Source organism: Lepisma saccharinum, chromosome 12, assembly GCF_977018435.1.
Source record: "Lepisma saccharinum chromosome 12, izLepSacc3.1, whole genome shotgun sequence".
NCBI lineage: Eukaryota > Metazoa > Arthropoda > Insecta > Zygentoma > Lepismatidae > Lepisma > Lepisma saccharinum.
In genome coordinates this window covers 38,480,887-38,508,855 of record NC_139240.1, presented here as the reverse complement: position 1 = coordinate 38,508,855, position 27,969 = coordinate 38,480,887, and the positions used below count along the sequence as shown (strand labels likewise).

At 37.5% G+C, this 27,969-nt stretch overlaps 1 protein-coding gene across 5 annotated transcripts; it reads left to right on the top strand.

Moving 5' to 3' along the window:
- The first annotated feature begins 3,415 nt into the window (after nucleotides 1-3,415).
- LOC145995997 (uncharacterized) lies at nucleotides 3,416-26,139 on the top strand. Of its 5 annotated transcripts, none has more exons than XM_083132137.1 (6): nucleotides 3,416-3,515; nucleotides 3,919-4,011; nucleotides 12,678-12,875; nucleotides 19,005-19,305; nucleotides 24,131-24,730; nucleotides 24,870-26,139. In XM_083132137.1, exons 2-6 carry the CDS (start codon nucleotides 3,964-3,966, stop codon nucleotides 24,887-24,889), a joined length of 1,167 nt encoding a protein of 388 aa, XP_082988263.1. In that variant the 5' UTR covers nucleotides 3,416-3,515; nucleotides 3,919-3,963; the 3' UTR covers nucleotides 24,890-26,139. The 5 variants fall into 5 exon arrangements, with proteins under 5 accessions (XP_082988263.1, XP_082988264.1, XP_082988265.1 ...); XM_083132138.1 differs by having other exon boundaries at nucleotides 3,438-3,515; nucleotides 3,872-4,011; XM_083132139.1 differs by lacking the exon at nucleotides 3,416-3,515 and adding an exon at nucleotides 3,522-3,570.
- Nucleotides 26,140-27,969: the final 1,830 nt, after the last annotated feature.

Genomic DNA, 27,969 nt, shown 5'->3' with positions numbered 1-27,969 from the left:
GAGCTTCGGAAAATTTTGAACATTTCCCGTCCTGAAAATTTCCCGACCTTGTCGGGAAATTGAGGAATTTTTCCCTTCCCGAATGTCGGGATTTAAAAAATATCCCGTCCCGAATTTCGACTAAAATGGGTGTTTGGAATTATGAAGGGTATGCAGATTTGAATCATCTCAATACTGCAGTGAAAAAACACAGTGGGTCTGAATTGCATCTTTCTAGTTTCTTTAAATTTAGTAGTTTTGTTGCCACCCCTACTAGAATTGACGGTCTTTTGGATACTCAACGAAAATCTGAAACAGAGCTACACAATGAAAAAGTAAAAAAGAACAGGGAAATATTAAAGAGGTTGATTAACGCCATCTACTATTTAACAAAGCAAGAACTGCCATTCCGAGGCCATGAGGAAAATGCAGCATCTCTAAATAAGGGCAATTACATGGAATTCCTTATTGCAAGTGTCGAGTTTGATCCCTCATTAAAAGAACATTTATTAAATTCTACAGTTTTTCGTGGTACTTCGGCAGGCATTCAAAATTATTTAATAAATTCAGTTTCGATGTTCTGAGAGATGAAATCTACAATGAAATTCAAAACACAGACATTGTCGATGAAACATCAGACAATAGCAATAAATCTCAGGTGTCAACGATGTTACTTTTTTGTCGGACTCACAGAAAAATATCATTGAAATATTTCTTGGGTTTCATGACATGAGCGCCGATAAAACTGCAGGAGCTCTTTTCAGTCACGTGACTGAAATAATGGATAAATATAAGTCTGAGGATAAATTAATTGCCCAGACATACAATGGATCTTCTGTAATGAGTGGTCAGTTGAATTATCTCCATCGAGAAAGAATTACTTTATAAGCTGAGAGAAGGGGATAAATCCAAATTTTATGAGGCGGTGATCAGCGCATTTCTCTTTAAAGAAAGAAGAATAGAGCTGGAATTCAAGTAACTGTAAGTAATGAGCAGTTGATTTTTCAAAATTTACTTTTTGGAAAGATAAATGAAGGGTAAGGGGGAAAAACCGGGAATGTGCATTTTTGAGATTTTTCAATGAACGGGTCATTCTTATGTCCAGGGTGCAGGGTTGGCATGTTTAAAACAAAGTGTTTAAAACACTTTGTTTTAAACGTTTAAAACAAAAGTGTTTAAAACACTTTGTTTTAAAGGTTTAAAACACACGGCTTTGTTTTTTTTACAAATGTTTTAAACTTTTAAAACAATGTGTTTTAAACATGTTTTTTTACAAGTGTTTAAAACACATTTTGGTTGTATATATTTTGTAGTCTGTGATAATTTTTTTGTTAGGCAACCCTGCTTTTCATTGAATCTGTGTCAATTAATCCGTGCTTTGCAGGTCTCACTTATCGCACAACACTTGAGTAACCTTATGTTCTGACGTCACGAGAGAAAGCTCTTTAATTTTAGGCTTCTAATTGCCTATGTTGTTAGGTTAGGCAGGCTAGCTATGTATGCACAAGGTAGCAAAATTGTTGTGCGACAAGAAAGACCCGTGCTTTACTGTAGAAATCGAAACCTCTCAGTTTCTTGTTTCGTATCGTCCTGTAAGTTTGAGACTGGTGGAAGCTGGAAATGGAAACTAATATCTGAATACACAATGCGTGATTTTTTTTTCTTTTGCGATACGATTCATTGGTCTGTATAAGTGAATGAAGCGCAGATGCTTACTTTTGGTAACATAATTTTGTACTTTGAAAGATAAATTGATCTGGAGAATCTATTATGACACTGCAGGTTGTTTTCTGCTATATAAACTGTTCAGGCAGCATGAAATATTTCACCGTGATTTTTTTCAGGACGAGGATAGTAATTCCATAATATTTAGTTTCTTGAAATTTAGATGAATATAAATCATAACCTACTTCAGTAGTGGCGGAAAAAGTGGGGCTATTACCCACAACTTTTGTCCCTGCAGTAGACGTGTGCGGGATCCCGAAAAGTCGGGACCGGGATCGGGAAAGAAAATTTCCGTCCCGATCCCGATTTCCGGAAATGACTTCCCGACTTTTTGGGATCCCAAGCAGTCTGGAAATTCCGAATGGTCATTTTAAAACGTCGTCAATTCTAGACGTTCTCTGCATTGTGGTTTTGTACCAGAAGTGCAAAAACAAGCAGTTAAGATGGAAATTACGGGTAGAATTCGAGATTTCAAGAGCTTTGGGAAATTTCGAACACATCCCGTCCCGAAAATTTTCCGACTTTTTCGGGAAATTGAGAATTTTTCCCGTCCAGAATGTCGGGATTTAAAGAATTTCCCGTCCCGACTCAAAAAATTCTGTCCTGCACACCCCTACCCTGCAGTATGGTAAACCTTATCTCCAAAGGTAAATAAACTGTCCTTGTTGCCACTGTACTCATAAAAATGAGTATTTTTTTTCTCTATAACGACTTTAACTATAATTTACTGGGAAAAGGTTGAATTTGTTTTGTTTAAAACATGTTTTTTTTAACTCATGTTTAAAACTATGTTTAATACAAAAAAAACATGTTTTAAACAAAAAAAAGTTTGTTTTGTTCTTTTTAAAAAAAACACAAATTTTGCCAACCCTGCCAGGGTGTTTTTTGTAGGGGTGATGGGAGTTCCACGAACCCCTCTGGTTGCAAACTGCTGCTTTAAAAATTAATTGTATGGCGAAGTATTGAACATCAATTTTCTCGTTTAAACAGTCCTTGCTTGTCCTTACCCTTCAAAAATATTAATATTTTAAATGAAGTATTTACTACATTTAAAATAATTTGTTTAATTTAATGTTTTTCTAAACATTTCTAAATTTACACCAAAAATGTTCGGAGAAAATGAGTAATATTGGGTCACAGAAATGAGAGGGGGAGGGGTTAACATTCCTTCTTTGACAACGCCTTAAGTTCAGGGTCAGGAGACGCCACTGACACAGTGTATGTGTGTCGTATCGTTTCATCAACTGGGGTTGTGCGCTCTCTGCTCGCGAGCGCGACTCCTTCATTCGTTCAAAGAGTCGTGACACACTTTAACGGCACCTTCCCCTCTCCGTCGTTCAAAGAGTCATGAAAGTGTGCTGTGATCAGCTGTGACTCCCTCTCCTCACACGGCACGTTTCAGCCCGCCTCGCTTACAACTCGGGAAGAGAAACAGAGAGGAACCCCCTCCCCCTTGCCTTCCCCGCTTCCACAACCACCACGGATGCATCGTCTTGTCTTCTTTCAAAAAGACTCAGGCGCATGCGCCCACCGTCCACGCCGCAAAATACGTGGAAGAGAAAGAAGGAAATATTTGCTTGGTGGGAAGGAGTCATAGCATATATACGACTCTTTGAACGTGCCGTTCATTTCTAGTGAACGAGTCGTTCACCGCTCACAAGAGAGAGTCGTTACTTTTGAACGACTCGTTCACGAACGACCCATCACTTCAGCCGACAAAGTGACAAGTGAAGGATGTGGCGCGGTTGACAGGGAAACATGCCAAAAGCATATTATTAACAACTGTCTTCATATCTACGAAGGCATTTTTAGTGGGTTCTGTAGAAGTTACGTTTGTAATAATTTATTGGTGGAATTGTGCTCAATGTAAATGCCATGATCCCAAAAAAATTTTACTCCCCGTGGTTTTAATGTTCATGGATGTTTGTTTCACCTATTATGTTCATTAAGATCACATGTCTATGCTCATACGAAAGTAACAAGTTACTTATGTAATAAGAAAAGCTACATTCTTTGATAAAGTATCTTGTATGCTTTTCATTTGAACTTTCGGTCTGACGATAGTACTAATGTAATTTTTATTTTAAAAAAATCATTGCTAATTACAATGTCGTTAGAAATGAAATGAAAATTAGAGTAATTGTAAGTTTTTAATATTCATATGCAGAATGAAGATTGCGAGCGAGTTTTACTAAATTGAAGCTGTAATTGCAGATGTGTTGGTCATCGCTGTAAAGTTTGATACCAAAATCTACCAAAATGACTGAGCAGGAAGATGAAGTAAATGGCATGTGGAAGAATTTAATGGTAAGTATACTTTATTAAGTTATTTTCTGACACCACTCTCTGAAAAGCAAGAATAAATATTATAAGACCTATTTGAAGGGGCGTGATACAAATCTGGAGTAAAAACAAAACAAAAAATGTATAAGGAACGATGGAACTGAGTGTCATTGATCTGAAATTACTCCAAATTGTGATAGTGTAATGATTAGGGCTCGGAAGTTGAAGACCTATAAATTGCAAAAGAAAAAAAAAGGGTAACAGTTTGATACAGGCAAAACACATTTCTTCAATTTTACAGGAGGAAGTACTTGCAGAACTGGGTACTATTATCATATGGGTAAAACACCTACGAATCATATATTTCGGACTTCTTTACATTGCTAACGTGTTGCGGAACATTTCTTAAGGCGAAATAATGCATTTCTAACTAAGATAATGTTTATTTTCTCTATTTACGAGTACTTACTGTTACTTGTTTCGAATCTGTAACACATTATGGCCGTCATAGCATACAGGTTTAGGGGGCGTTCTGAGAGTGTTTTGTCGATTTATGCAGTGGTACAACCTCGTTCACCGGAAAATATCTACTTTCATGCCCCTATTTGAAATTATGCTAGTACGTCGCATTTACGTGTAGAACTTGTAAAATAACCTTGCGATTTACCACGTTCATTGTCCGTACACAGCAATTCGGAACCATCTTTATTTCGCAATTCGGAACCATCTTTCTTTCGCAATTCGTTAATGCTCTTCCTTTACGCACAACACTCTTGCAACCTTGAATATTGACGTCAGACGAGGAATGCCTACGTGGTTAGGTTAGGCCTGTTAGGTTAGGTTCCATTAGCATAAATACAAAGAAAAAATAATATTTTCGCTAAGAGACGCGTTACATTTGTATTGCCTAACATGAAAAAGGTTTCTCCTGTGACGTCAGAACACAATGTTGCTAGAGTGTTGTGCGATAAGTGACACCCATTCGGGTCGGAACCATCTATACGAGGAATTCCTACTAGGTTAGGTTAGGTTCCATTAGCATAACTACAAAGAAAAATTATTATTTTCGCTAAGAGACGCGTTAGCTTGTATTGCCTAACATGAAAAAGATCTTTCCTGTGATGTCAGAACACAATGTTGCTACAGTGTTGTGCGATAAGTGACACTCATTCGGGTCAGAACCATCTTTCTTTCGTAATTCGTTAATTCTCTTCCTTTACGCACAACAATCTTGCAACCTTGAATATTGACGTCAGACGAGGAATGCCTACGTGGTTAGTTACGCCTGTTAGGTTAGGTTCCATTAGCATAAATACAAAGAAAAATTGTAAAAACAGCTCTCTCCTGTGACGTCCGAACACAATGTTCCTACAATGTTGTGCGATAAGTGACACCCATTCGGGGAAAATGGCTTGTTCCGAACTCGACAGGTGGTTCTAGTGAAAACACGGCGAGGCTGAAACACTGGCTACGGGGTTCCATCGTCTTAACACACGGAACATTGCACTCACATGCAAAAAGCAAATGGCGGGAGCAGAAACAGCGTGTCGGACAGAGATTTTCGCAGAAAACAAAACGCATTCACATTAAAATGGATCAAATCTACATTCAGGAACTTCCAAAACGCTCAAGAAAATGTTTTCCGTAGGTACTTTCTCCTGTAAATTTGAAGGAAATTTGAAGGAATCCGTTTTACCCATACGATAATGTTACCCAGAACTGAGTTTCTGTAGACTTTTGAAAGGTCGTGGAAGTGTTTTCTCCCCTCATTCAATTTATTTGGCCGGTAAAACATGTATTTTTCGACATTAATATGTCTGTGATGTACAAAGGCTCTTGCTTCCATTGCATTCGACTACATGAACCAAATGTTCCGTGCGTTCGATGACGTAACCCCCGGTCAGTATTTTCAACAACACCATTGTTTTCCCAGAACATGACAATTTTAACTATGTTTACCTTATGTAACAGAACTGGTTTGTGGGGCTATCCGTAAATGGTGTGGGGGGCTATGCGTGCATGGTTCATGGGGTTTTGGAACCTGGAAAAAATACAAAATCTGTAACACGAAAGTAGGAATTTTTCAGTTAAGATGGTTTGAAACTGCATACCCACAGATGATAGACAATGCTAGTCAAGATTTGCCCACCATATTGCGTGTAATGGAAGCGAAAAAGCAACGAACAATAAATAATCGTAATGTGAAAAATTACAATTAATTCAGTGAAAAAAGCAAAATTCCACCTTAAATAATGTTTCGCAATGCATAATAGGTAAGTACAAATGTAAAAAATGACTAAATGGACAAGTGAAATGTGTTTTGCCTATAGCAAACTGGTAATAAAAAAAAGATCTAAAAACGGAAAAAAGGACGTATAAATGTGATGCAAATTAATTAATAACTTCAGTTTTAATTACATATTTAATGAATTAAAAAATACTAAATTCTGGTGGTAGAACACACAGAGCGAAAAAACTGAAAGCTTCAAAACAAGAGAAAGTTGCCACTTACAGCGTGACCTTCCAGAAAAGTTACGGTTAAAGGACCTTGTACCATACCTGCTTCAGTCATCCACAAATGTTTTTGTCGGTAACAGTTTCATAGATCGGAGACACATTAAAATGGTTTGTACTTACCAATTGTGTATTGCAGAACATAGTTCAAGGTGCCATTATGCTTTTTACACGAAGAAACCCACAATTTTTCACATAGAGAGTGATTTCTTTGACTCCTTTTTTCGCTTCCATAACACAGAATATGGGGGGCAAATCTTGACTACCGTAGTGGGCATGCAGTGTTTCCATTCACGGATAGCCCCACGAACCATTTCCGATAAGGTTAGATTAGGTTTGGTTACGTTAGGCAAGCATAGTAAAAAAAAAAAAAAAAAAAAAAAAAGGTTTGAAACACTGACAGGGGCTTACGTCATCAAACGTACGCATCACCTGGTTGTCGTAGGGCAAGCAAATGAAAGCAATTGTAGTTTCTTGTGTAAAATTGAAGAAATGTGTCTCTGATGTATGAAACTGTTACCTTTTTGTCTCGTTTCAGGGATGGTTCAAATACATTTCTTTTTTTTTATTTCTTTACTACAGAAAGGATGTTTAAGAGGTGATGAACTGATGATGATTCGAATTGAGAATGGGCAGTAAAAACGTAGTCGAAAGAAGGTGAAGTTGCAAAAAAAAAAAGCCGTTAAGACCTAAAAAATGGCTAAAAAAACGACTAATAAGGCAAAAAAGGACAAATAAAACCCACCTTTTTCTGGCCTACAATGACCCAAAATGAACATATATTATGTTGGGCCTAGTCTTCAGACACTAGGGAAAAAAAGGATTTTTCCTCAACTTCGGAGACCTAGTAATGATACAATGTTAGAACTGTTCTCGCCTTCTACATGCATACATTTCACATTACAGAAAACTGCAAGTTATGCATACGTGAAAATGAGCAATTGACCCACTGTACCCCCTCGAGAATTATGTTCAAATTGTTTAAATCAAAAGATTTCGATGTTTTACGTATTATAAGATTGGTTCCAGCTTGTGGCAAACAAAAATAACCGAGATATTTGATCCCAAAGTATGGCCCGTGTAAGTAAAAACCTGCCATTTCAGAGTACTTTCACCGCCATTTATTAGTAAAAACTGTTTGCATGCACATTCATATAGCGAAAGAATTAGTCGAAATTAACTATCAGTTCCAAACCTAATAATCGTAATGTAAAATTATAGCTGCTGTTGTGGAATGGTTGGGTGCTACATTTACTTGTGTGAAGTCTTCCGGTTGTTCTGCTTCACGGGAATGTAACATGCTAAGGTAACAGACTTACCTTATTTCACAATAACACATTTCTGCAAGCTAAAAATAACTGAAAACATTCATAAACAACAAAATCTTCATAAACCATGCCAATATTTCACTTTGTCGAGGGTCAAGGTTACGTACCCTTTAGGGGTGGCTGCACCTTAGGTGATAAAGTTGCGGAACCACCACATATTTTTGGACTTACAAAGATAATTATTAAACTTATTTGGTAGTGAATAATAGTTATACAATTTAATCTTAAGACGAGGAGGGACTATTATGCGCTAGTTGTGTATTTATTTCAAGAAAAACTCAATATGCTGACCAAGTCAGAAATTTATTTTATTATAAAACATAAACTAAACATAACGTTTAAACCTTCTAGCAAGGTCTTCTTCAGACTCTGTACCAAGTACAAATGTCACGAGGTAGAAAACAGGACGATATATACTACAGACAAAAAGTTTAAGACGACCATGAAAAACGGCCAAAAAATCAGTATGGAGTGTTGTATGGAACCAATGGTTCCTGTCCAAGAAAGACGTGATGATGATACACATGGAAAATGCAATGTAGTCTAGTTTGAACTTCGCAAGGTGCGAAACCAATATTTTGTCGAATGTGTAGCATGTGGTTGGCAAAATGGAAAGTGACAAAAACGTTGCTCAAGCTTGCAACATTGCAGCTGTGTGCGTGAAACCAGTCAGTACGGTAGCCAGCCTCATGCGCATCCTTATCAGTGGCTCAGGGTCAGTTGCTGTTCATTCAGGCGACATTGCGAGCCCATTATTGTGTGTGAGGTGTTCAAGGTAAGTGGAGCTGTGTGAAATGGCCCGTCATCGTGGGGAACAGGCGATTTCGGTTCAAAAGCATGCTGTGATATGTGCACTGAAAAATGAAGGTTATTCGGAACGTGAAATAGCAAGAAAACTGAATATTTCCAAGACTGGTGTTCATAGTGCATTGGAGAGATACCGTAAAACCGACAGTCATGCTGACCGTGCACGTACTGGAAGAGCTCGTGTAACGTCTGCAGCTGACGAGAGATATATTACAGTAACTAGCAAATGGAACAGGCAGCACCAGTCATCGCTGCTTCCCTGAATAACAGCAGAGTGACGCCTGTGTCTGTGTCAACGGTGAAGAATAGGTTGCGTGAGGAAGGGCTGCATGGCAGAGTAGCTGCTAGAAAGCCATTGTTACAACACGTGAACAAGACGAAACGATTGGCCTGGGCTAAAATGCACCAAGGTTGGACTGTGGATAACTGGATACGGGTACTGTGGACCGATGAATCCAAATATGGATTATTTGGCAGCAATAGGCGAACCTTTGTGCATCGAAAGGTCATCGAGGGAATGAAAGAAGAGTATCTGCTTCCCACAGTGAAACATGTTTTGCCGGAAACCAGATGGGGGACTTTCATAAAATGCAGGAAACGTTGGTAAAAGAAGGGTATCATCAGATATTGGTGCACCATGCCATCCCCTCTGGTCGTCGTCTTGTTGGTAATGGGTTTATTTTTCAACAAGATAATGATCCCAAACATACATCCAAATTGTGCACGTGGTATTTGGAATGCAAGGCAACAGAAGGGGCATTAGTTTTCATGACGTGGCCACCACAGTCTGCTGATCTTTCACCAATTGAACTGCTATGGCACCAAATCAATAGGGGCATCAGGAAGAAGTTACCCAGCAACACTCAACAGCTATGGGAATTCATCGACGATGCCTGGCGTAACATTCAACCATCCTATCTGGAAAAACTATTGGAGCGCATGCCACGTGTTTGCGCTGCTGTCATTAAGGCCCATGGCGGACATATTGATGAAAGCAAAATATGAGGTGACAGTTGTATGTATAGGGGATGTACCTATGTTTGTACATTGCCAAGCGGATTCTTACATCTGTTTCTTGTACATTAATTACGAAATACATTCATTTCTACTGATTTTTGGCACTTTTTCCTGGTGGTCTTAAACTTTTTGTCGGTAGTGTATATACACAAAAATACTCCCCTCCAGACTATTAGAAAGTAGTTCTGGAACAATCAAGCAGGTGGCTTTCCCTTGTCAACTTTCCTTTCACCTGAAAGTGAATGTGGTTGGACTCTTTATCTCATGCTCTATTTCCTTCTTCCCTCCTCTTTTTCTCTTGTCCTTTCAACTCTTTCTAACACCTTCTTCCATTCTTTGTTTAACTTCAGCCCCCCATTCCAGTTCATTGCATCTTCTTCACCTTTCTTCTCTATTTCCTTGGACTCCTTCCATTTTCTCACTAGTATTCTCTTCTCCCTTCCTATCTGCTTAGCCTCGTCCCACTCTATGTCATGTCCTGTTTCTTTCATGTGTTTAAATATCGCATTTCTCGCTCTCTTAAGTCGTACATCATCACTATGTTGTTTCAACCTGTCTTTCAGCCTCTTTTTTGTTTCTCCTATGTACATGCTCTGACATTCTTTCCATTTCAAGCATGTTTGAAATGGGCAAGGTGAAGGTACTTAGTTCCAATCTGAAGGATGTTATTATAAATTTGGCCCTTAGAGGTTAATCATTAGGAAAAATTGGACAAACAGTCAATAAATCACACTCCACAGTTCAATACATAGTAAACAAATTTAGAGAGGAAGGTTCAGCACAAAATGCGCCGAGAAAACTAAAAGAGAGACGGTTGAATAAACGTGATGAACGCTTTATTTTAAAAAGAGTGCGAGAAAACCCCCGACTAAGTGTTCCTCAGTTACGACTGTTAATAGAAAATGTTGCTGGCAAGATGATGTTCGATCAAACTGTCCAATGTGCCTTGTGGAAGCGTGGATATCATGGCAAAATACCACGAAAGAGGCTGTATGTAAATAAGGTGAATCACAGGAATAGACTTTCGTTCGCGAAAGAGCACATCCACAAGGACCAAGAATTTTGGGATAGTGTCATATGGTCAGACGATTAATATATACGGGTCAGATGGGATAAATAGGGTCTGGAGAAAATCAAATAAAGACAATGATCACATTAACACAGTTCCAACAGTTAAACACGGTGGTGGGTCATTAATGACTTGGGGCTGTATGTCATCCAAAGGTGTTGGTACCATCCAGTTTATTGATGGTATCATGGATGCATATGTCTATTTGGACATACTGAAGAATAATGTAAAGCAGAGTGCCCAAAAAATGGACATGCTGCCTATCTACAGATTCCAACAAGACAATGACAGTAAGCATAAGGCGCGAGTTAACATGAATTGGCTAATATGGAATATGCCCAAAGTACTACAAATTCCAGACTTAAATCCCATTGAGCATTTATGGGCAATTTTGAAGAGGCGAGTCCATAAAGCAGGCGTCAAGTCCAAACAAGAGTTGAAAACTGTTGTGCAAGCAGAGTGGAATAAGCTCTGAAACATGCCGGAAACCGGTTAATTCTATGAAGAACAGGTGTCAAGCAGTAATTAATGCCAAAGGATACGCATCAAAGTATTAGAACTGTCAGTCAATTTGCTCTGAATATACTTTTTTCTTTCATATTATTAAGTGTACAAATAGAAAAGTTGAAAAAAAAAATGGCATGTTTCTCTTCCAGTTCCAGTTAATTTATTATTGTCATTGGTTATACAGAATTTAGGTTAGATTTTATGTTCCTAATGATATTAGTTATTGAATTGTAAAGAAACAATTTCAAGAGAGTGTATTTCCTTTCAGATATTATAGCATTTTCTTTGAAAATCCGTGTGTAGGAATAAGAATGTTACTTACTGTATATCATCTTTGACTGGGTGCCAAAACTTTGGGGTTGGGCAAGGAAAGTTAGTTTTTTCTTGGTAGATAAGGAAAAGCAGTAAGTCACCATACTGGTGGGGAAAAAAGTAGCGGGACAATCCCCCCCCACACATTGCCCTAATCACTGCTACTGTACATACATGTTCATGTACATTAATTGCCCTACTGACTTGGTCTGGAAAACCTGGAAAAGTCAGGGAATTTTGTTTTCACAAAATAGAAGAAGCAAAAGTTCGACCTGGCAATAATGCATGTTTACTACATGGATTCTGATACAGGAAAGCAGCTGTGGTAAGTAATATAAGAAAGTATATATTTTTTCAGAGAACGGGGACTTCTAAGTGAGAAAGTAATGAATTAAGTACTATAAGTAAACATATATATATATATATATATATATATATATATATATATATATATATATATATTATTTTAATGTCAAAATAGAAAAATACAGTACAGCCCAGTTATACAGTGAATCTCGTCAGTTGAAACCTAACAACTTGACTGTGAACAAGAAATTCGTTTTTTAAATAAATATAGTTATTTTAAATGAATATGTTATCAGATTTAATTATGGATCCCAAATATAAACATGTAATTCAAAAGCATCATCTCTTTTACTGTGATTCTTGTTCTCTTCTATAGGATTAAATTTCAAAGGCGGTGGCTTACCCCAGTGTTCTGTAGTGAACGAAATTTTCCACACATTTAAATCTATGTCTCCCATTACTCTTCTTAAAACCTCCCTCTTTTATTACCTAGTATAGATCCACCAAGCTTTCTGAAACCTCTGAAAATATGTCAACTACAGACTTCCCCGTAACTTTAACTAGCAACACTGGCACCACTGTTCGCGTGCCAGGGCTTCAGCTGGGTTGGTGGACCTATAGCTACATCTCCTATGCATTTGACCATATTTCAATAAGTGTACATAAGATATAACTGCAAATTGTATCTGCACATTAATCCTCCAATGAACACACAGTAGTACTACTATTCACTGCTGTGTATTCCCAGTTTTATTATGAAGTGTCACCACATAATTAAAATGAAACTGCAAGTTACAGCAAGTGTGTGTTGATTTTGTTTATTGTTGCAGGTAACGTTACTGAAGAATGATCTCCTCCAGATGGTAAAAGTCCCAGGTGGGAGGACACTTGTCAATCTTGAGCTGAATTCTTGCCCCATGTGGTTCATGAAGGAAGATGTCCTTGAACAGACAACAGCAGCCCTGGTGGAAAACTTGAGAGCTAACTACTCTGAAACTGACCGCAACTGTTTTAAGAAATTAGTTATTGTAAGTACTATTCTAATTAATTAAAAAAGCCTACCTGATGCTCTTAGCATTAAAAAATTCTGCATTTGTGTTTTTCGTTTGTTTAGAATTCTGATATTGAGTAATGGACAAGCAAGAGAAACAAATTAGTGTACAGCTGAGAGTTCAACGTTACTATAAATTATTCAAATATTTTTTTATACTTTATAACTATGGTTTTACAAGCACAAATGAAACTTTTTTTTTTAGTTACATTTTCATGGGATATCGCAGAGGGGGCATTTCAGAAAAAGTGGTCGTACTTCATATAAATAACAAAATGAATGAATCCAAAAATTATTATTGTTTTTAATTGCATTAAGGTGTAGTTGTTTGTGAATGTATATAATTTACATACTTCACCAACAAAAATTATTAGCATCTATAGCCATAGGCGCACCCAGGAATTTTCTATGGGGTTCAACCAAATTAAAAATATCAGTGCCAGTTATTAAAAGGCTAAAGAATAACAGAGCACCTGGCATTGATTTAATACCAGCTGAGTTAATTAAATATGGTGAAATTTGTTAATATGTCAAATTCATAAATTAATTTGTTTAATATGGAATAAAGAAGAAATCCCTCAACAGTGGAAAGAATCCATAATTGTTCCTGTGTTTAAAAAAGGTGATAAAATGAACTGCAATAATTACCGTGGAATCTATCTACTATCAACAACATATAAAATATATCTACTATCAACAACATATAAAATATTATCTAACATTCGTTTAACAAGACTAACCCCATATGCAAATGAAATTATAGACGATTATCAATGTGCATTTAAACGTAACAGATCAACTACAGATCAAATTTTTCACATCAGACAGACACCTGAAAAAAAGTGGGAATATAATCAAAATGTCTTATCAGCTATTCATTGATTTCAAAAAAGCATATGATTCGGTCAAAAGAGATAAATTATATAATATATTAGTAGAGTTTGAAATACCTAAGAAGCTTGTTAGTATGATAAAAGTATGCACCAGTGAAACAGAAAGTAAAATTCGTGTGGGTATTAATGTGTCTGACAAATTTACAATTCATGATGGGTTAAAATAAGGAGATGCATTATCTCCATTACTCTTTAATTTTGCCTTAGAATATGCTGTTAGGAAGGTAAGAGAAACTAAAGAAGGACTAAAATTAAATGGTATGACTCAGTTGTTAGCATATGCAGACGATGTACACTTATTAGGGGATGATGTAAATACAATTAAGAATAATGCTAAAATATTTTTCAAAACTGCTAAAGAGATAGGTTTGGAAGTTAATAAAGAGAAAACTAAATATATGCTTACGGCCCAAAACCAAGTGCCAGGTAATAATCAAAATCTAATTATTGATCACAACTCCTTTGAACCAGTTTTCAAATTCAAATACTTAGGAGTAATATTAACAAATTCAATTATATTAAAGAGGAAATAAAAAGTAGGCTTAATTCAGGAAATGCATGTTACTTCTCTCTTCATAAACTTTTGTCTTCTCGTTTAATATCTAAGAAACTAAAAGTTAAAATATACAAAACAGTAATTTTGCCTGTAGTATTATATGGGGGTGAAACTTGGTCCCTTACATTGAAAGAGGAACATAAATTGAGAGTACTTGAAAATAAGATCCTTAGGAAAATATTTGGACCTAAAAGGGATGAGGAGACAGGTGAGTGGAGAAGGTTACATAATTTAGAACTACATAATTTATATTCATGTCCAGATATTATTAGAATAATCATATCAAGAAGACTTAGGTGGGCACGAATATGAGAGGAAAGAGGAGTTCACAGGATTCTTGTTGGGAAACCTGATGGTAAGAGACCTGTAGGAAGGCCAAGACGAAGATGGAGGGACAATGTTGAGATGGACCTAAAGGAAATCAGTAGGGATGGAAAAGAGAATATAGGTCTTGCTCAAGATAGGAACAGATGGAAGGCCTGTGTTGCTGCAGCCATGAACCTTCGGGTTTAAGAAGGCTAGAGAGTTAGTTAGTTAGTCAGTGCCAGTTACGTGGACCTTCGTAGTACTGAGTCGTTAACAATATTGCCCTGTTATTAATGAGTCCCAGGTTTGATTCACAGTGGCTGTAACTTTTAATTTTGAAAAAAAAAAAATCATGGTGTCCGGCTTAGACCTTTAACATTACAAAGAGCATAATTTTGCAGAGAAACACAATTTTATTACCAAAATGTAAATTTTGGTAGAAAAACACATGGATTTTTTTGTCCCAGCACCAGCACTTCACACAACCTCAATATGAGCTCCCTGTGGCACAGCAGATGTCAAACCAATATTCCAATTTCATCCAGGTATTCACTAGCATTTGAGGGGTCACATTGTTGATCGCCTAACAAATTCTGTTACGCAGATCTTCCAAGTTCTCGACAGGCATACTGTAGACTTGGTTGTTGATGAACCCCCAAAAGAAAAAGTCAAGGGGGGAAAGATCCGGCAAGCACGGAGGCCAAGCAAGTGGTTTAGATCCTCTTCCTAACCATCTTCTAGGAAATTGCTCATTCTTGTACAGTGATAGCAAAATGTGCTGGGGCTCCGTCTTGTTGGAAAATGGTTTCTGGAGGCATTTGAGGCACAGAGTAATGCTGAAGCATGTCTAAATAATTTGTTCCTCTCACTGTTTCTTCAGCAAAGAAGAACGGGCTTATTATCTTCTCCTTCATTAACTCACACCACACATTAACTTTTGAAGGGGGTCTCATAATTTCACGAAACTCATGAGGATTGTAACTTCCCCAAATACGGCAATTATGCTTGTTAACTTTGACACACATGTGGAATTGTTGTTGTCAATTTCGGTTAACATTTTGCCCGAAAACGTCTGTCTTTTAGGTTTATCATCAGGATAAATTTGTTGATGTAACTGGATCTTGTATGCCCGTAGACCTAACCTTTTGTGCACAACGTCATGGATAGTAGACCGAGGAATGTTGAGCTCTAAACTTGCATGTCTTATTGATTTTCTTGGACTTCTTGTGAATGGAGTGTGAATCACTTTAACGTTTTCCTCTAAAGCCTTCAACTTCGCATACTTCCCGTGCACCAACACAACACTTCCAGTTTCTCTTAGTTGTTTATCCCACTTAACAATACTCACATAGGAAGGAACATTGTCGTGACGTTAAAGATTGAATTCACGCTGAAATGCACGTTGAACAAACTTCACAGATTTGTTTTCTGCCAGTGAAAAAATGCAGAACACTTTCTCCTGAACCGTCTACTCCGCCATCTTGGAATTTATGCATTACATGCACATGCACGTTCACGTCAACTCGAAGTACTGGTGATTCTCGCAAATGGCCACAGTTGCCAGTCCCATACAAACAATAAGTTTCATTTGAAATTGAATGCAACTAAAGTCATACTGTTTTGTAATGTTAAAGGTCTAAGCCGGACACCCTGTATAATACTTTTAAAAAAAATACTATAACGTCAGGACTAAGGCCTGGATTTTTGTGACTGATACATGCGAAATATGTGACAAACAATGCTTTGTATGTAAAATGTGCAGTGCTTATGCTCAAGCAACAACTTTGATGCTGGATGAATTGGAAATCCTATAATATAGTGCAACGATTGATAAATGATACTGTGCCATTCCAAACATTGATTTCTGTTATTTGGAAATTATACAAGGATGAGTAACTAACAAACTCTAGCCCAGTGGTTGTCAACCTTTTTTTAGTCCTGGACCCACTTTAAAGGATATTACACATAGGACCCATGAGCATGATGCCGGCAGAATTACTTGTAGGGGTGTGCACTCAGTTTATAATCATATTTTTGCTAACATCGAGTACGTTAAGAAGTCCTCTTGTATGCTTGCTTAAACAAATTACACATACTTCATTCTAGAAAAGTATATATGTAAACCATCGCAATGCATTTGTTAATAGGCGGTTAGCTTTGTAATTCTAGCAGTCTCTATAGCAATGTGAAATGATGGCAGTTGACACCTCTCGGCAACCACATACACACACGACACAGAGGTTGGAAATATTAAGTGACACGTTAAGTGGACATGCATGTGACACACAGATAATTAAGAATGAAAACGATAGATTTTGGATTCCCTTGAGTTAAACATGAGAGAGATACCAGTGAAAAGCAATGGTAGAGCGCAAACAACAGAAATGTAGAGTTTAGACTACGTTCAACATGGGGTGAATTTAAATTGTTAATGCAAGACATCTTAGTAATGTAAATAGGTTTTTAAGACACAGTAAATAAATTTTCGAGCCCAACTTCATGACCCACCAAATGCCCCCTTTAGACCCAGCAGTGGGTCGTGCCTCATAGGTTGAGAAACGATGCTCTAGCCTTCTTAAACCTGAAAGTTTGAGGCTGCATCAACACAAGCCTTCCATCTGTCCCTATCCTGGCCAAGATCAATCCAATCTTTTCCGTCCTTACCAATTTCCTTTGGGTCCATCTCAACGTTGTCACTCTCTTTGTCTTGACCTTCCTACAGGTCTCTTACCATCAGGTTTCCCAACAAGAACCCTGTAAACTCTTCTTCCCTCTCTCATTCATGACACATTACCTGCCCACCTAAGTGTTCTTGATTTAATTATTCGAATAATATCTGGACAATACAAGGATGGGAAATTTTCCATCATAAAATTATGGAAAAAGTAATTTGCTGTGTAACATGATTGCCCAAGGAGGGGGAGGAGGGGTTCTGACACCCATAGTCTGTCAGAGGCTCTTAGTGTTAAAAGAATGTACATATATGTTTTTCTTTCATTTAGGATTCCAATATTGAGTAATGGGCATGTAACATGCGAGAAAAACCAGTTAGTTCAACATTAAAATAAATTATTCAAATAATATTTTCTAGTTTTTATTTTACAAGCACAAATAAAACAACCTTTTCAGATATGTTTAACTCTTTCGCTGCGGTCGTCGCATTTATGCACAGCACGCCAGGTGTCTTGCTCTGCGGAAGTCGCATTATTGCGAGTTCATACTTCCACTTGCTGCGGGTGTCGCATTTCCGCAGTACGTTGCTTTTAGTAGCCTTCAGACATCTGTAGATACTATTTGGAACTATTTGAACTTGTAGTTTTGTTTATATCCGTATGATGTCGCTAATTACGCCTCCGTTTAGAATACGAGCGTTGAGTGCTCTGACATGTCAGTTTCAAATGCATGTTCGAATGTAAACAACATGGCTTCGTCAAGTCGTCAACACTTGTCTGATAATGATGTTACTCAACTGTTGAATCAGAAGGTGAATTAAATTGTGACGATAATAGCGACAGTTTTTATGAGACTTCAATTGGTGACAGTGATTGTGTAGTACCTGATGAAGAATTTGTACCGCCGTCCGTAACATCATGGAGCAGAGTGCAAAGCAGCATTGATCTAGGTGCGGGAAGTTCGACACAGGCAAGTGCTAAGTTACTTGGTGACAGTACAGTATTTAGCACACCATTTTCTTGTTTTATCAAATATTTCCCCCGCTCATCATTTGAACACACAGCAGAACAAACTGAAGTTTTCACCACCCAGTATCTTGATACTACTTACGAATGTTTTGAGAAATACCATACCATCAGGGACTACAGAATGGTTTGCCAGTGCAAGGAATGACTTTTGTAATTTATCTATAACATATTTTGCAATGTAATTTTTTAAAATTATTCTTTCTAAATTTTTTTTTTAAAAATTTCAAAATATTTCAAAATTTTTCAAAATATCATACCACCAGGGACTACAGAATGGTATTCCAGTGCAAGAATGAATTTTGTAAGTTCTCTCTCATATATAACGCAATGTAATTGTGAAAACTATTTGTTTATAAAAAAAATATTTTTTTTCAAATTTAATTACGCAGCCAAGGGATATTGTGTGCCAGAGAATTCCGCAGCGAAAGAGTTAAGGTGACATTACATGATTAACATGCCCCTCCCCAGGGGTTAATATTTGCAAGAAGGCAAGAGAAATTTCTCCTTCTCCCACCTTACAAATACCACTTCTAGTGTCTCCTACTGTAAAATGTAATGTACGAGTTTGAAACATTTTCCCCTCAAATCCAGCTCTCATTATAAATGGGTTTCAGGCTCAAGTAGGTTCAAAACAGTATTTTTTCCTTTAGCAACAGTTGCAGTATACGCTTGGACATCCACTCAACGATGCAGTGCCATCACACTGTCTAGATCTTGAAGCCATAGACCTTACCATGATGTTGTGCAGGTACATTTTATCAAAGAATGAAGCTGTAGGCAGCATTTCAAGTATTCTTCCAAATCTATTGTCGCTGGGAAAAATACTTCTGCTGAACTTGAAAGAGGAGGGGGCAGCCAGCTGTCTGGAGCAGCTATTGAAGATATTGTTGAGGGAGCCTGCTCCTGAAACTACCAGCTTCCTGATGTCTGTCTGGACATGCCTGGAAACAGGTACAGTCAATTGCCTTCATAAGGATTTATTAAGAAACATGCTAAAATTCTTATAAGTTATCAGTGGCGTAGCAACATATCGTGAGGCCCTGGGCAAGATTAGAATGCAGACCTCCCCCCCCCCCCCCCCCCCACCATTCCTTATATTTGAAATCTCAATGTGAATCTATAGAAAATATTTAAGGATACGTCAGCAAATTATCATATTTAAATATTAATAATAATAATAAATTACTGACGAAACATATATTTAATAATGTGTGATGGGAGAAATTTACACTTGGCAGCGGTATATTCTAATAACACACTGCTGGAATTTTCTTAAAGCAAAGTAATAGTAATAGCAACTAAGAAATAACTGAAATATCCTTATATATGCTACACTTTTTTTGTTAATCAAAAATGCAAACTACGAATCTTTAAATATAATTATATTATTTTTTCTTTATTTCCTCATTTCAAATTTTGTAGGATGTAAATATCACAAACCATGGCATAAGAAGAATAGATCGAAGGACTAACATAAAATGTCTGTGCTCGGTCAAATTAGCTGTACCAATTGATTGTACCAAAGATTCCCACACATGACTATTGTTTTAAGATTTGAAGATATTAAAACCGATTGTGTCGAAAAGCTAGCTAATATATATATATATATATATATATATATATATATATATATATATATATATATATATATATATATATATATATCATTTTGACTTTGTTGCACATTAATTGTACCAGTTAATTTTGAATTTCAGGAATTTCACGATAATTGTGAATCTTATTTTGTTGTATACGTCTGATATGTTGTTATAGTATTAAATATTTGATGCATTGGCATAACAAAATTGTCAAGTACGTGCCCGCAAGAAATAAATTTGGTTCCCTTCATGTACAGTCAGATTCTTCCAAGAAATTTTAGTAATTGCTTTGAATGGCTGGTTGTGGCTACACTTACATTAATAATTATACAAATCGAACCTCTACCGCGGTAGTCTAGTAGGTAGGAAGTATGACCGCCATGCAGGAGACCCGGGTTCAATTCCCTCGGTGGGTGATCTAAGGTTGGTATTTTTCCAGCCTTGTCCCTGCATAAAGCTTGATGCCGTCAGCTCAAAAGACCCGCTTCCTGCATCTCAGTGGACGATAACCTTCAGACTTCTGGCACGGAAATTCCGGCTTCCGTTCCGATCTTTTTCTTCTAGTGGGTGTTACACCATTCAATGGAAGCAGACAACAGGAGTTCTGTTGCCTAATATCTCTGTGTTTCACTGCGTCGTCAGTGGGCATCAAGCTTAAAGCGGCTCCGGGGCTCACCCTGGGTGGGTGGGGGGGGGGGGGTGTAATGATGGCCAGCGGGTGCAGGGAACTTTACTTTTACCTTAACTCTATCGAGCGACCACAAGGAAAAGAACCTTCGGCAAAAAGTTCTGTGCACCTTTCCCTTCTTCCGTTCAGCTCGGGCCGTAAGAAAGCATGCCCCACTCTCCCGGTCCCCTCCATGTGGGAGTACGGTTAACAGGAGTCGAGGATCTGCGCAGGTTGTATTTTGCTTGTTGTTCCACTATACCTGTGAATTTTCATAGATTACAACTTTATCTTTATTTGAAATTTTGTATGTTCAAAAGAAGAAAAGACAAATACTTAGTTAGCCCCTCCCATGCCCCTCTTTCTTAAAAGAAAGCTGACTTCTGATCTGCGAATGACACTATTACATTAGATCTTTCCTTTCCACATTCACATTGAGAATACTGAGTCCTCTAAATTTGGCTTCACTCATACTACTCTACACTAGCTTCCAGGAGTTCTTCGTAAGTTTCAATTTAGAGAAAGATAGTTCTTCTGTCTTGACAGTTACTGGAAGAGTAACAAACAAACAGAAGAACACTGATAGCTATTCTAGAGTTATCAAGCAAAGAAACTGTTCCAAAGCACTTATGGGTGTTGTTGAGGTGAGCATTCCTGAAACGTAGAACTTGATCAAGGAATTGGAGGATAAATCATTTTCGTACTTGTTACAGATGGCAGTCGCTGCATCTGAAGCTGTAGGAACAAAGGAACAACCGCTAATATTATCTATGCCCTCCTTGAGTTGAAAACAATGCAAGCATTTAAATGCCTCACACCTTGCTCCGTGGGAGTTTCTTTATTGCTAACATTAAAATCGGTAGTGCAAGGCCAAGAGAAAGAAGAAAAGACAAAGTGCTATTTATTCAAGAAGAGAATAAATGGAAAAATGTCGAAGCAAGTTATCGTGAATTTTTGCGGAAATGTTTCATATAAGAAATGCGACAATGACTTTTACTTTTTTTTCTGGCACCCTTAGGTTTAGGGCCTCGCCTGCCTGTTTGTTATGCCTCTGATTTGACGTTTTAATTCAAATTATAACGTTTAACTAAAATCTTTTAATTTTATTTCCCCAAAAATTTGCCTTTCCCATATATTTTTCTCATTTTTATGTATTACATTTTTGTATCAATCCCATGGGATGCAAGGCCCCTAGCAGTTGCAGACTTCGGCCACCCCTTGCTATGCAACTGCAAGTTATGTACTGTATTGTCTGTTGATTCTTACCATTTTCTGGCTTGTTTGCATAACAGAAATACAAATTATAGTAATTTTAGTGTTTTTCAATGTTTCTTGAACTAGCTCTCGAGCCTTCTTAAACCTGAAGGGTTATGGCTACAGCAACACAGGCCTTCCATCTGTCCCTGTCCTGAGCAAGATCCATCCCTACCGATTTCCTGTAGGTCCATCTGAATGTTATTTCTTCATCTTGGCCTTCCTACTGGTCTCTTACCTTCAGGCCTCCCAACAAGAATCCTGTAGACTCCTCTTTCCTCTCCCTTTTGTGCCACATGGCCTGCCCACCTAAGTCTTCTTGATTTCATCATTCTAATGTTTCTTTAACAATTGCCATTTGTCTCTAGACACTAAGTTTCTACCAATCAACGTGCTATATATAGGAAAACTAGAGTGGACCAAATCAGGTTATAATGTTGACTCTAGAGTGGTGACTATCTGAAGCTACATGAGCCACATTGTAGGCGGTCAAAACATTGAATGTTTACGAAGGGAGCACAAGAGGGGTGTTCGGTTTACAACTGATGCAAAATAATCTAAGACAGTTATTTTTAGTGGTTTTTATTTTGTTTTATCTGAGACCTTTCGTTCTGGTTTCCCAGAACTTCCTCAAGCTACACTAAGATATACACGCAATAACACAACCTCACATGGCTAGTCACACATGTGAGGTTGTGTTATTGTATGTTTCTCTTAGTGTAGCTTGAAAAAGTTCTGGGAAACCAGAACGAAAGGTCTCAGATAAAACAAAATAAAAACCACTAAAAATAAGTGTCTTAGATTATTTTGCATCTACAAAAAGTGGTTATGCGAACCTTTAAGAAGAACATAGATAAACTGCACAACTAGAAGCAATAATATGAAAGGAACATTGTGCCAGTAAAATTGACAAAAACTGCCAAATTTCAGATTTTTTGACTTGCTTATTTTTTTTAAATGACTTTCAAAAAATCAAAATTCCCGAAGTTGACAACATTTTGAAGTCTTTTAGCGGCTTTAAAACTATTTGATCTATACTCTGCCCGAGGAATCTGTGGAGCAAAGCCATACATATCGGTAGAGAAGGGGAGACTGCGAGTTGGTGGAGCAAAGCAGTGCATGTTTCTGCAAATGTACTACTAGTATAGTAGTAGTAGCAAGCGTGGGGTTCAGTGCCGGATCTACAAACCTTGGACCCCTCCGCAAAATATTACGAAAGGCCCCCCTCTACCTACCTACACACACATATATATATAATGTATGTGTAATTCTTGATGTCATGTTGACGAAATCACGTACCGGGACCCACAGAGTGATTCAAATGTCCCTTAACACCCACTATAAAAAGTACAGCAATTAGGCTGGGTAAATTTGATCATGACAGAAACAGGTTAGGTTAGGGGGAACCGCATTGGTGTGTTCCAAGCAGACGTCCGCCATATTGGTGGCCACCATATTGAATTCAATTCAAAAATATTACATGGGAAAGGGGTGATGTGATATATATATATATATATATATATGAATGACACTGTTTTCTCACACCTAGAAAATGATAAATTTATTACAATCATGCAGTCATAACTTTTTCCTGATTAAAGATAGGTTGAAGAAAGCTTCACCACTCCATTTCTCGTGAAATTCTAGCCTGATTCGATTCTAGTCCGACTGTCAACAGGGGACCTGGGGTGGGTGACCTAAGGTCGGAATTTTTCCGGCTTTGTCCGCGCATCGAAAATTTGAGGTGCCTACCCGCACATACACTAAATGTGCTTTCATGGGTGTATGCACACGGAACTTTAACTTTACTTGTATATATGTTTCTGTACCCCCGATTAACTATGTTTACTTTTTACATACGCGAACCCTCTACTATGTCAATGGCTGAGGGCCCCCTAAAAGTTTACTTGTCTCTGGGCCCCTCTGCACTGCGGGGTTTTGCAGCTTGCAGATCCGGCACTGGTGGGGTTAGCAATGGGCTGCACTCACGAGTTCATTGGCTGAGCCCTATCTAGTCACTACTTGCTCAGAGACTTGTTTTTACTTGCTAGTTCCAGAGATTTCCAGGATAAAGTGTAGAGAGCTCAAATTGGTGTCAATGAAATACAGTGAAAATTATTTCTAGTACTTTGGCATACAGTAAGAGTACCTTCAACTCTGGTTTAACTTCTATGTATTGTTTAAGTAACAATGATTTTCCTGAACATTCTGCAAAATAATCTGGTCTTGAAACGTTTCTATTTTTATTGCCATGCAGGTGAACTAAGTTTTACACCATTGCTGACTGCAGAGCTGCTGCTTGTCTTACCGTTATGCCTAGAGAAGGAACTAATAGAAATGGTGAAGAAAGCTGTTCAGCATAGAAGTTCAATAGACCAAATCTTGGCAAAAGATAGTTTCAAAATGGTGGTTGCAGCATGTGCAAGCAGAGCAGAAATGTTCCAAGCTGTGACGAGCATCTGGAATTACCTTTTGGGGACATGTTTGGGTAACGTAAAAGTGATGGAGTTGGTGAAAAGGTTCACGGCAGAAGTGTCCCGTGCATCGGAAGACTTTGTAGCGTTGTATCCATTTGGTTTTCAAAGCCTTGTAATCCTGATGCAAGTGAATCCTTCAGATATACACTGCGCAGCAGATCGGAAGAGGTACTGTGATTCAGTTGTGGAAGCCCTTGTCAAAAAACTGGAGTGTTGTGAAACTCAACCAGGTGCAATGACATTGATGAGCCATTTTCCATTCTGGATGCCAGTGGTTTTCATTACACTAGCGAAAATAGGGAGGCTTGATCTGATAATAGGCCATTTGAACATTTTGTCGAGCATGGAAGAATTGTATGTGTTAGAATATGTACAAAAATGTAATGTATGATAGGTGAGGATTTGTATTTATTATTACTTTTTTTACCACTTTTTGAAAAAACGATAAGTGTGCTGAAAAGTTTCTTGAACATATCAAACTTAACTCCATAACAAAAATCTTGTAGATATAGAATCAATCAACAGATGGCACTGATTGACTGAATATTGGAAGAACCTTAAGTTTCTGCGAGTAGTGTACTGCCCAAAGCATATACAAGAGACCTCGATAACCACTACTTTTGCATCAACAAAATTGTTTAAAACACCACTGAAATAAAAAAAAAAATGAAAATAACCTTGGACAATTTACTATTATCTATGCCACTGGCTGCATGATAACACAATTCAAATAACATTTTGTTCATGTTTTAATAGTAGTATATGCTGCCAGGTGTGGAGAAAGCTTGAATGCAACAGCACAATGTGTGTAGCATATAATGCAAATGAACAAAAATATGGTGCATCCAATAGTGGTAGTAATAGTAGGTGAATTGTCCATTACCATTTACAGTTAGTTTTCCACAATGTGGTGATCATGAATTGAAAGATTTGCGAGAGATGTGATGTGTTTCATTTACCATCTGTTTTCAATGATCTGTTCAGTTTCATGAAAAATCCTACTTGTAAACTGTACTGTGACTGCCAGGACAGCTGTTCTTTCCATTTTTATGGTTGCCTGCACAATTCTTCTAATTTCTGTTGGACAACTGGATCCCGAACTGTCGAGTTTAAATAGGTAGTGACCAACATTCAAGTACACAAAAAAAGTTCTTTATGTAAATATGGAGAAGTCATTCTGGTTGATTTGCTTTCCATTCTGTGGACAAGTGTGTTGAAGACTGTAAAAGATAGTGCCACTTGGTTTTCTGCATTGTGAAGTTGTCCTTTCAGATATTATGATGACTACTTGCTGCAGGCTTGAAATGTTTTGGAACTAACTGTAGGTAAAGTGCTTGCAGCATAAATAGTTAGTTGCTTTACAACTTGCAGCAAAGATAAGACTCTGCCAATTATCATCACTAGAGCCCGGATGTTCAGGCACTGAAAAGTATTAAAAATGGCAGGCAAAAAGACAAAAAATTGAAAAAAAGGCAGTCAAGTTTCAGAAAGAGGCAGTGATAATTGAAGAGAAGGACTTAAATTCTTCTTAAATCTTTAAAAATGTATTTACAAATAATAATTTGAATAACAAGGGTTATTGAAAAACTAAATCAAATAGAAGAGAGATATTATTTTAAAAAATGCCTTGTCGGAATGACAAAAGAGGCAAAAAAAAGCCAAAAATGTTTGAAAAAGGCAGTGTAAGGTGAAAGAGGCAAGAAAAGGCAACATAATGCCTTGTCGGAATGACAAGAGGCAAAAGTGTTTGAAAAAGGCAGCGTAAGGTGAAATAGGCCAAAAAAAAAAAGGCAATGTAAAGTATTGTTCAGAATGTTGAGAACCTTCCGATCGGTGTACTTTTGTGTTCAGTTTTTGTCTACCAGCGTCTGAAATGAATAGGCATTTTGCATAAAATCTGGGCTCTAATCACCATGTTTGTTCATTCAATTACATTATGAAGTGAAACAAGGGCACCAAGAACAGGTTGTAGAAGATAAAAGTGAGGACAATTTGTCTATTATCTTGGTCACCGATTTCTTTAGCAGTGTTGCGAGGTGAAATCAAAAAATCTCAAGACAAGTGTTGAAAGCCTGGTTAAAAATGGTAGAACACACTGCTTTACAAAGATGCAACACTAACATATCCACAGTCCACACTGCAACCCAAGTAACCTATTTAACCACGTCTAAACAACTTCCACATCTATACCCTTAAAAGCTATCAAAATTTAATGCATTAACACACAAAAAATTTGTGCTAATGATATAAATTACTGAAATTATTTGTATACCATATTGAAGTTAATAATGGGAGTCCCCCTGGAACTGCCATCAGCCCCTTGACATTAGGTAAAACTATTTTGTGCAATTTGTTTGCAATGAAGAGTGAAAATGTAGACTGAAGAAATTATTTTGCTCATAACTTTGGTGAAAGATAAATTAACAGCATGAAGAGTAGCTATTACATCCGTTAATCTTATTTAAAAGATGAAGCCTAAGTATTTAGGAGATTCTCTTCTCTAGACTTCAGAAAGTTCCTCCACGGGAGGAACTTTATCTGTACCTTCCTTGCCTCTGTTGCGACCTCCCATTTATACAGAAATCTGCAACTTTGATGTCATTATGCAAATTTCCTCCACATCTGCGTCAAAGGTAAACAGCTCCCAAGTTTTGAGAAAGATTTTTATTGTTTAGGAGGGGTGTAAGCTAGGCACTATGATTGAATATTGTCCATTTTTCTTGATATAAATATCAACAAACGTAGTATGGAGTGTGTAGTAAGGTATGATTTCAGGCAATTAACACAAAGCGATATTTTCAAATATAGAAAAAAAAAAGTGTAGTATTTGTGCGATATTTCTAAACTTTATGTAACTTAATGACCCCCCCCCCCCACAACATTTACATTCATTTAAGACAAACTTTTGAAAAATGGACTGTTTACAGTACACTTCTCTGCTGCAATGACACCACTGGCTTTCAATGCTATCTCCGTGAGTAGCAATTTCTTTAAAAATTTAAACTTTATAATATACTACTTTTTTAAAAGCTTCTGTAATAGGTGATACTTTTGAATTCAGTAAACAATTATCTAAGAATAAGGTTTAATTTGCTACTACTAGAAACGTATTAAACATGTTTATGCATAGCCTTGGAAAGCCGGTCATGTAATCTGCAATGCAAGTAACTTTCACTTAGGAACTTGTTGCCTTGCTGCTTGGATGGTATTTTGTTTGCACAATATAGACTGCAAAGTTCATCCTCGAAAAGGCATAGCTTGTGCATTGTTTCGTGGTGAGGGTTCATCGATGTCATATGACCCATATTCAGTTTCCCCGCATCTTGCTTGGCAGAGAAAGTATTTTTCCGGAAACTGAATGCATCTCGAATGACTTCGGGGAACTTCCAGGAAACAATGCATTAGCTACACCTGTCCTGAAACAGTTCTTGCCAGGGTTTGCTATTACTGGCAGACATTGACAGCTGTCATGAATGTCTTATCATCCAATGACATGAGGGTTGGAGTCAGCAGGTGTTTTGTTCTCTGCCAGTCATCACCATTTCCTTTGTGAGGAGTTGGTTGCCACTAATATGCTGCAGAGTGGAATTCATTCGAGCACCCAACAGTTTGCACACAT

Coding starts and splice junctions, on each gene's coding strand:
- LOC145995997 (XM_083132137.1), top strand. CDS start 3,964: ATGACTGAGCAGGAAGATGAAGTAAATGGCATGTGGAAGAATTTAATG. Junction 12,876..19,004: donor GTTTTAAGAAATTAGTTATT/GTAAGTACTATT, acceptor TTTTTCCTTTAG/CAACAGTTGCAGTATACGCT. Junction 24,731..24,869: donor GTTAGAATATGTACAAAAAT/GTAATGTATGAT, acceptor TATAGAATCAAT/CAACAGATGGCACTGATTGA.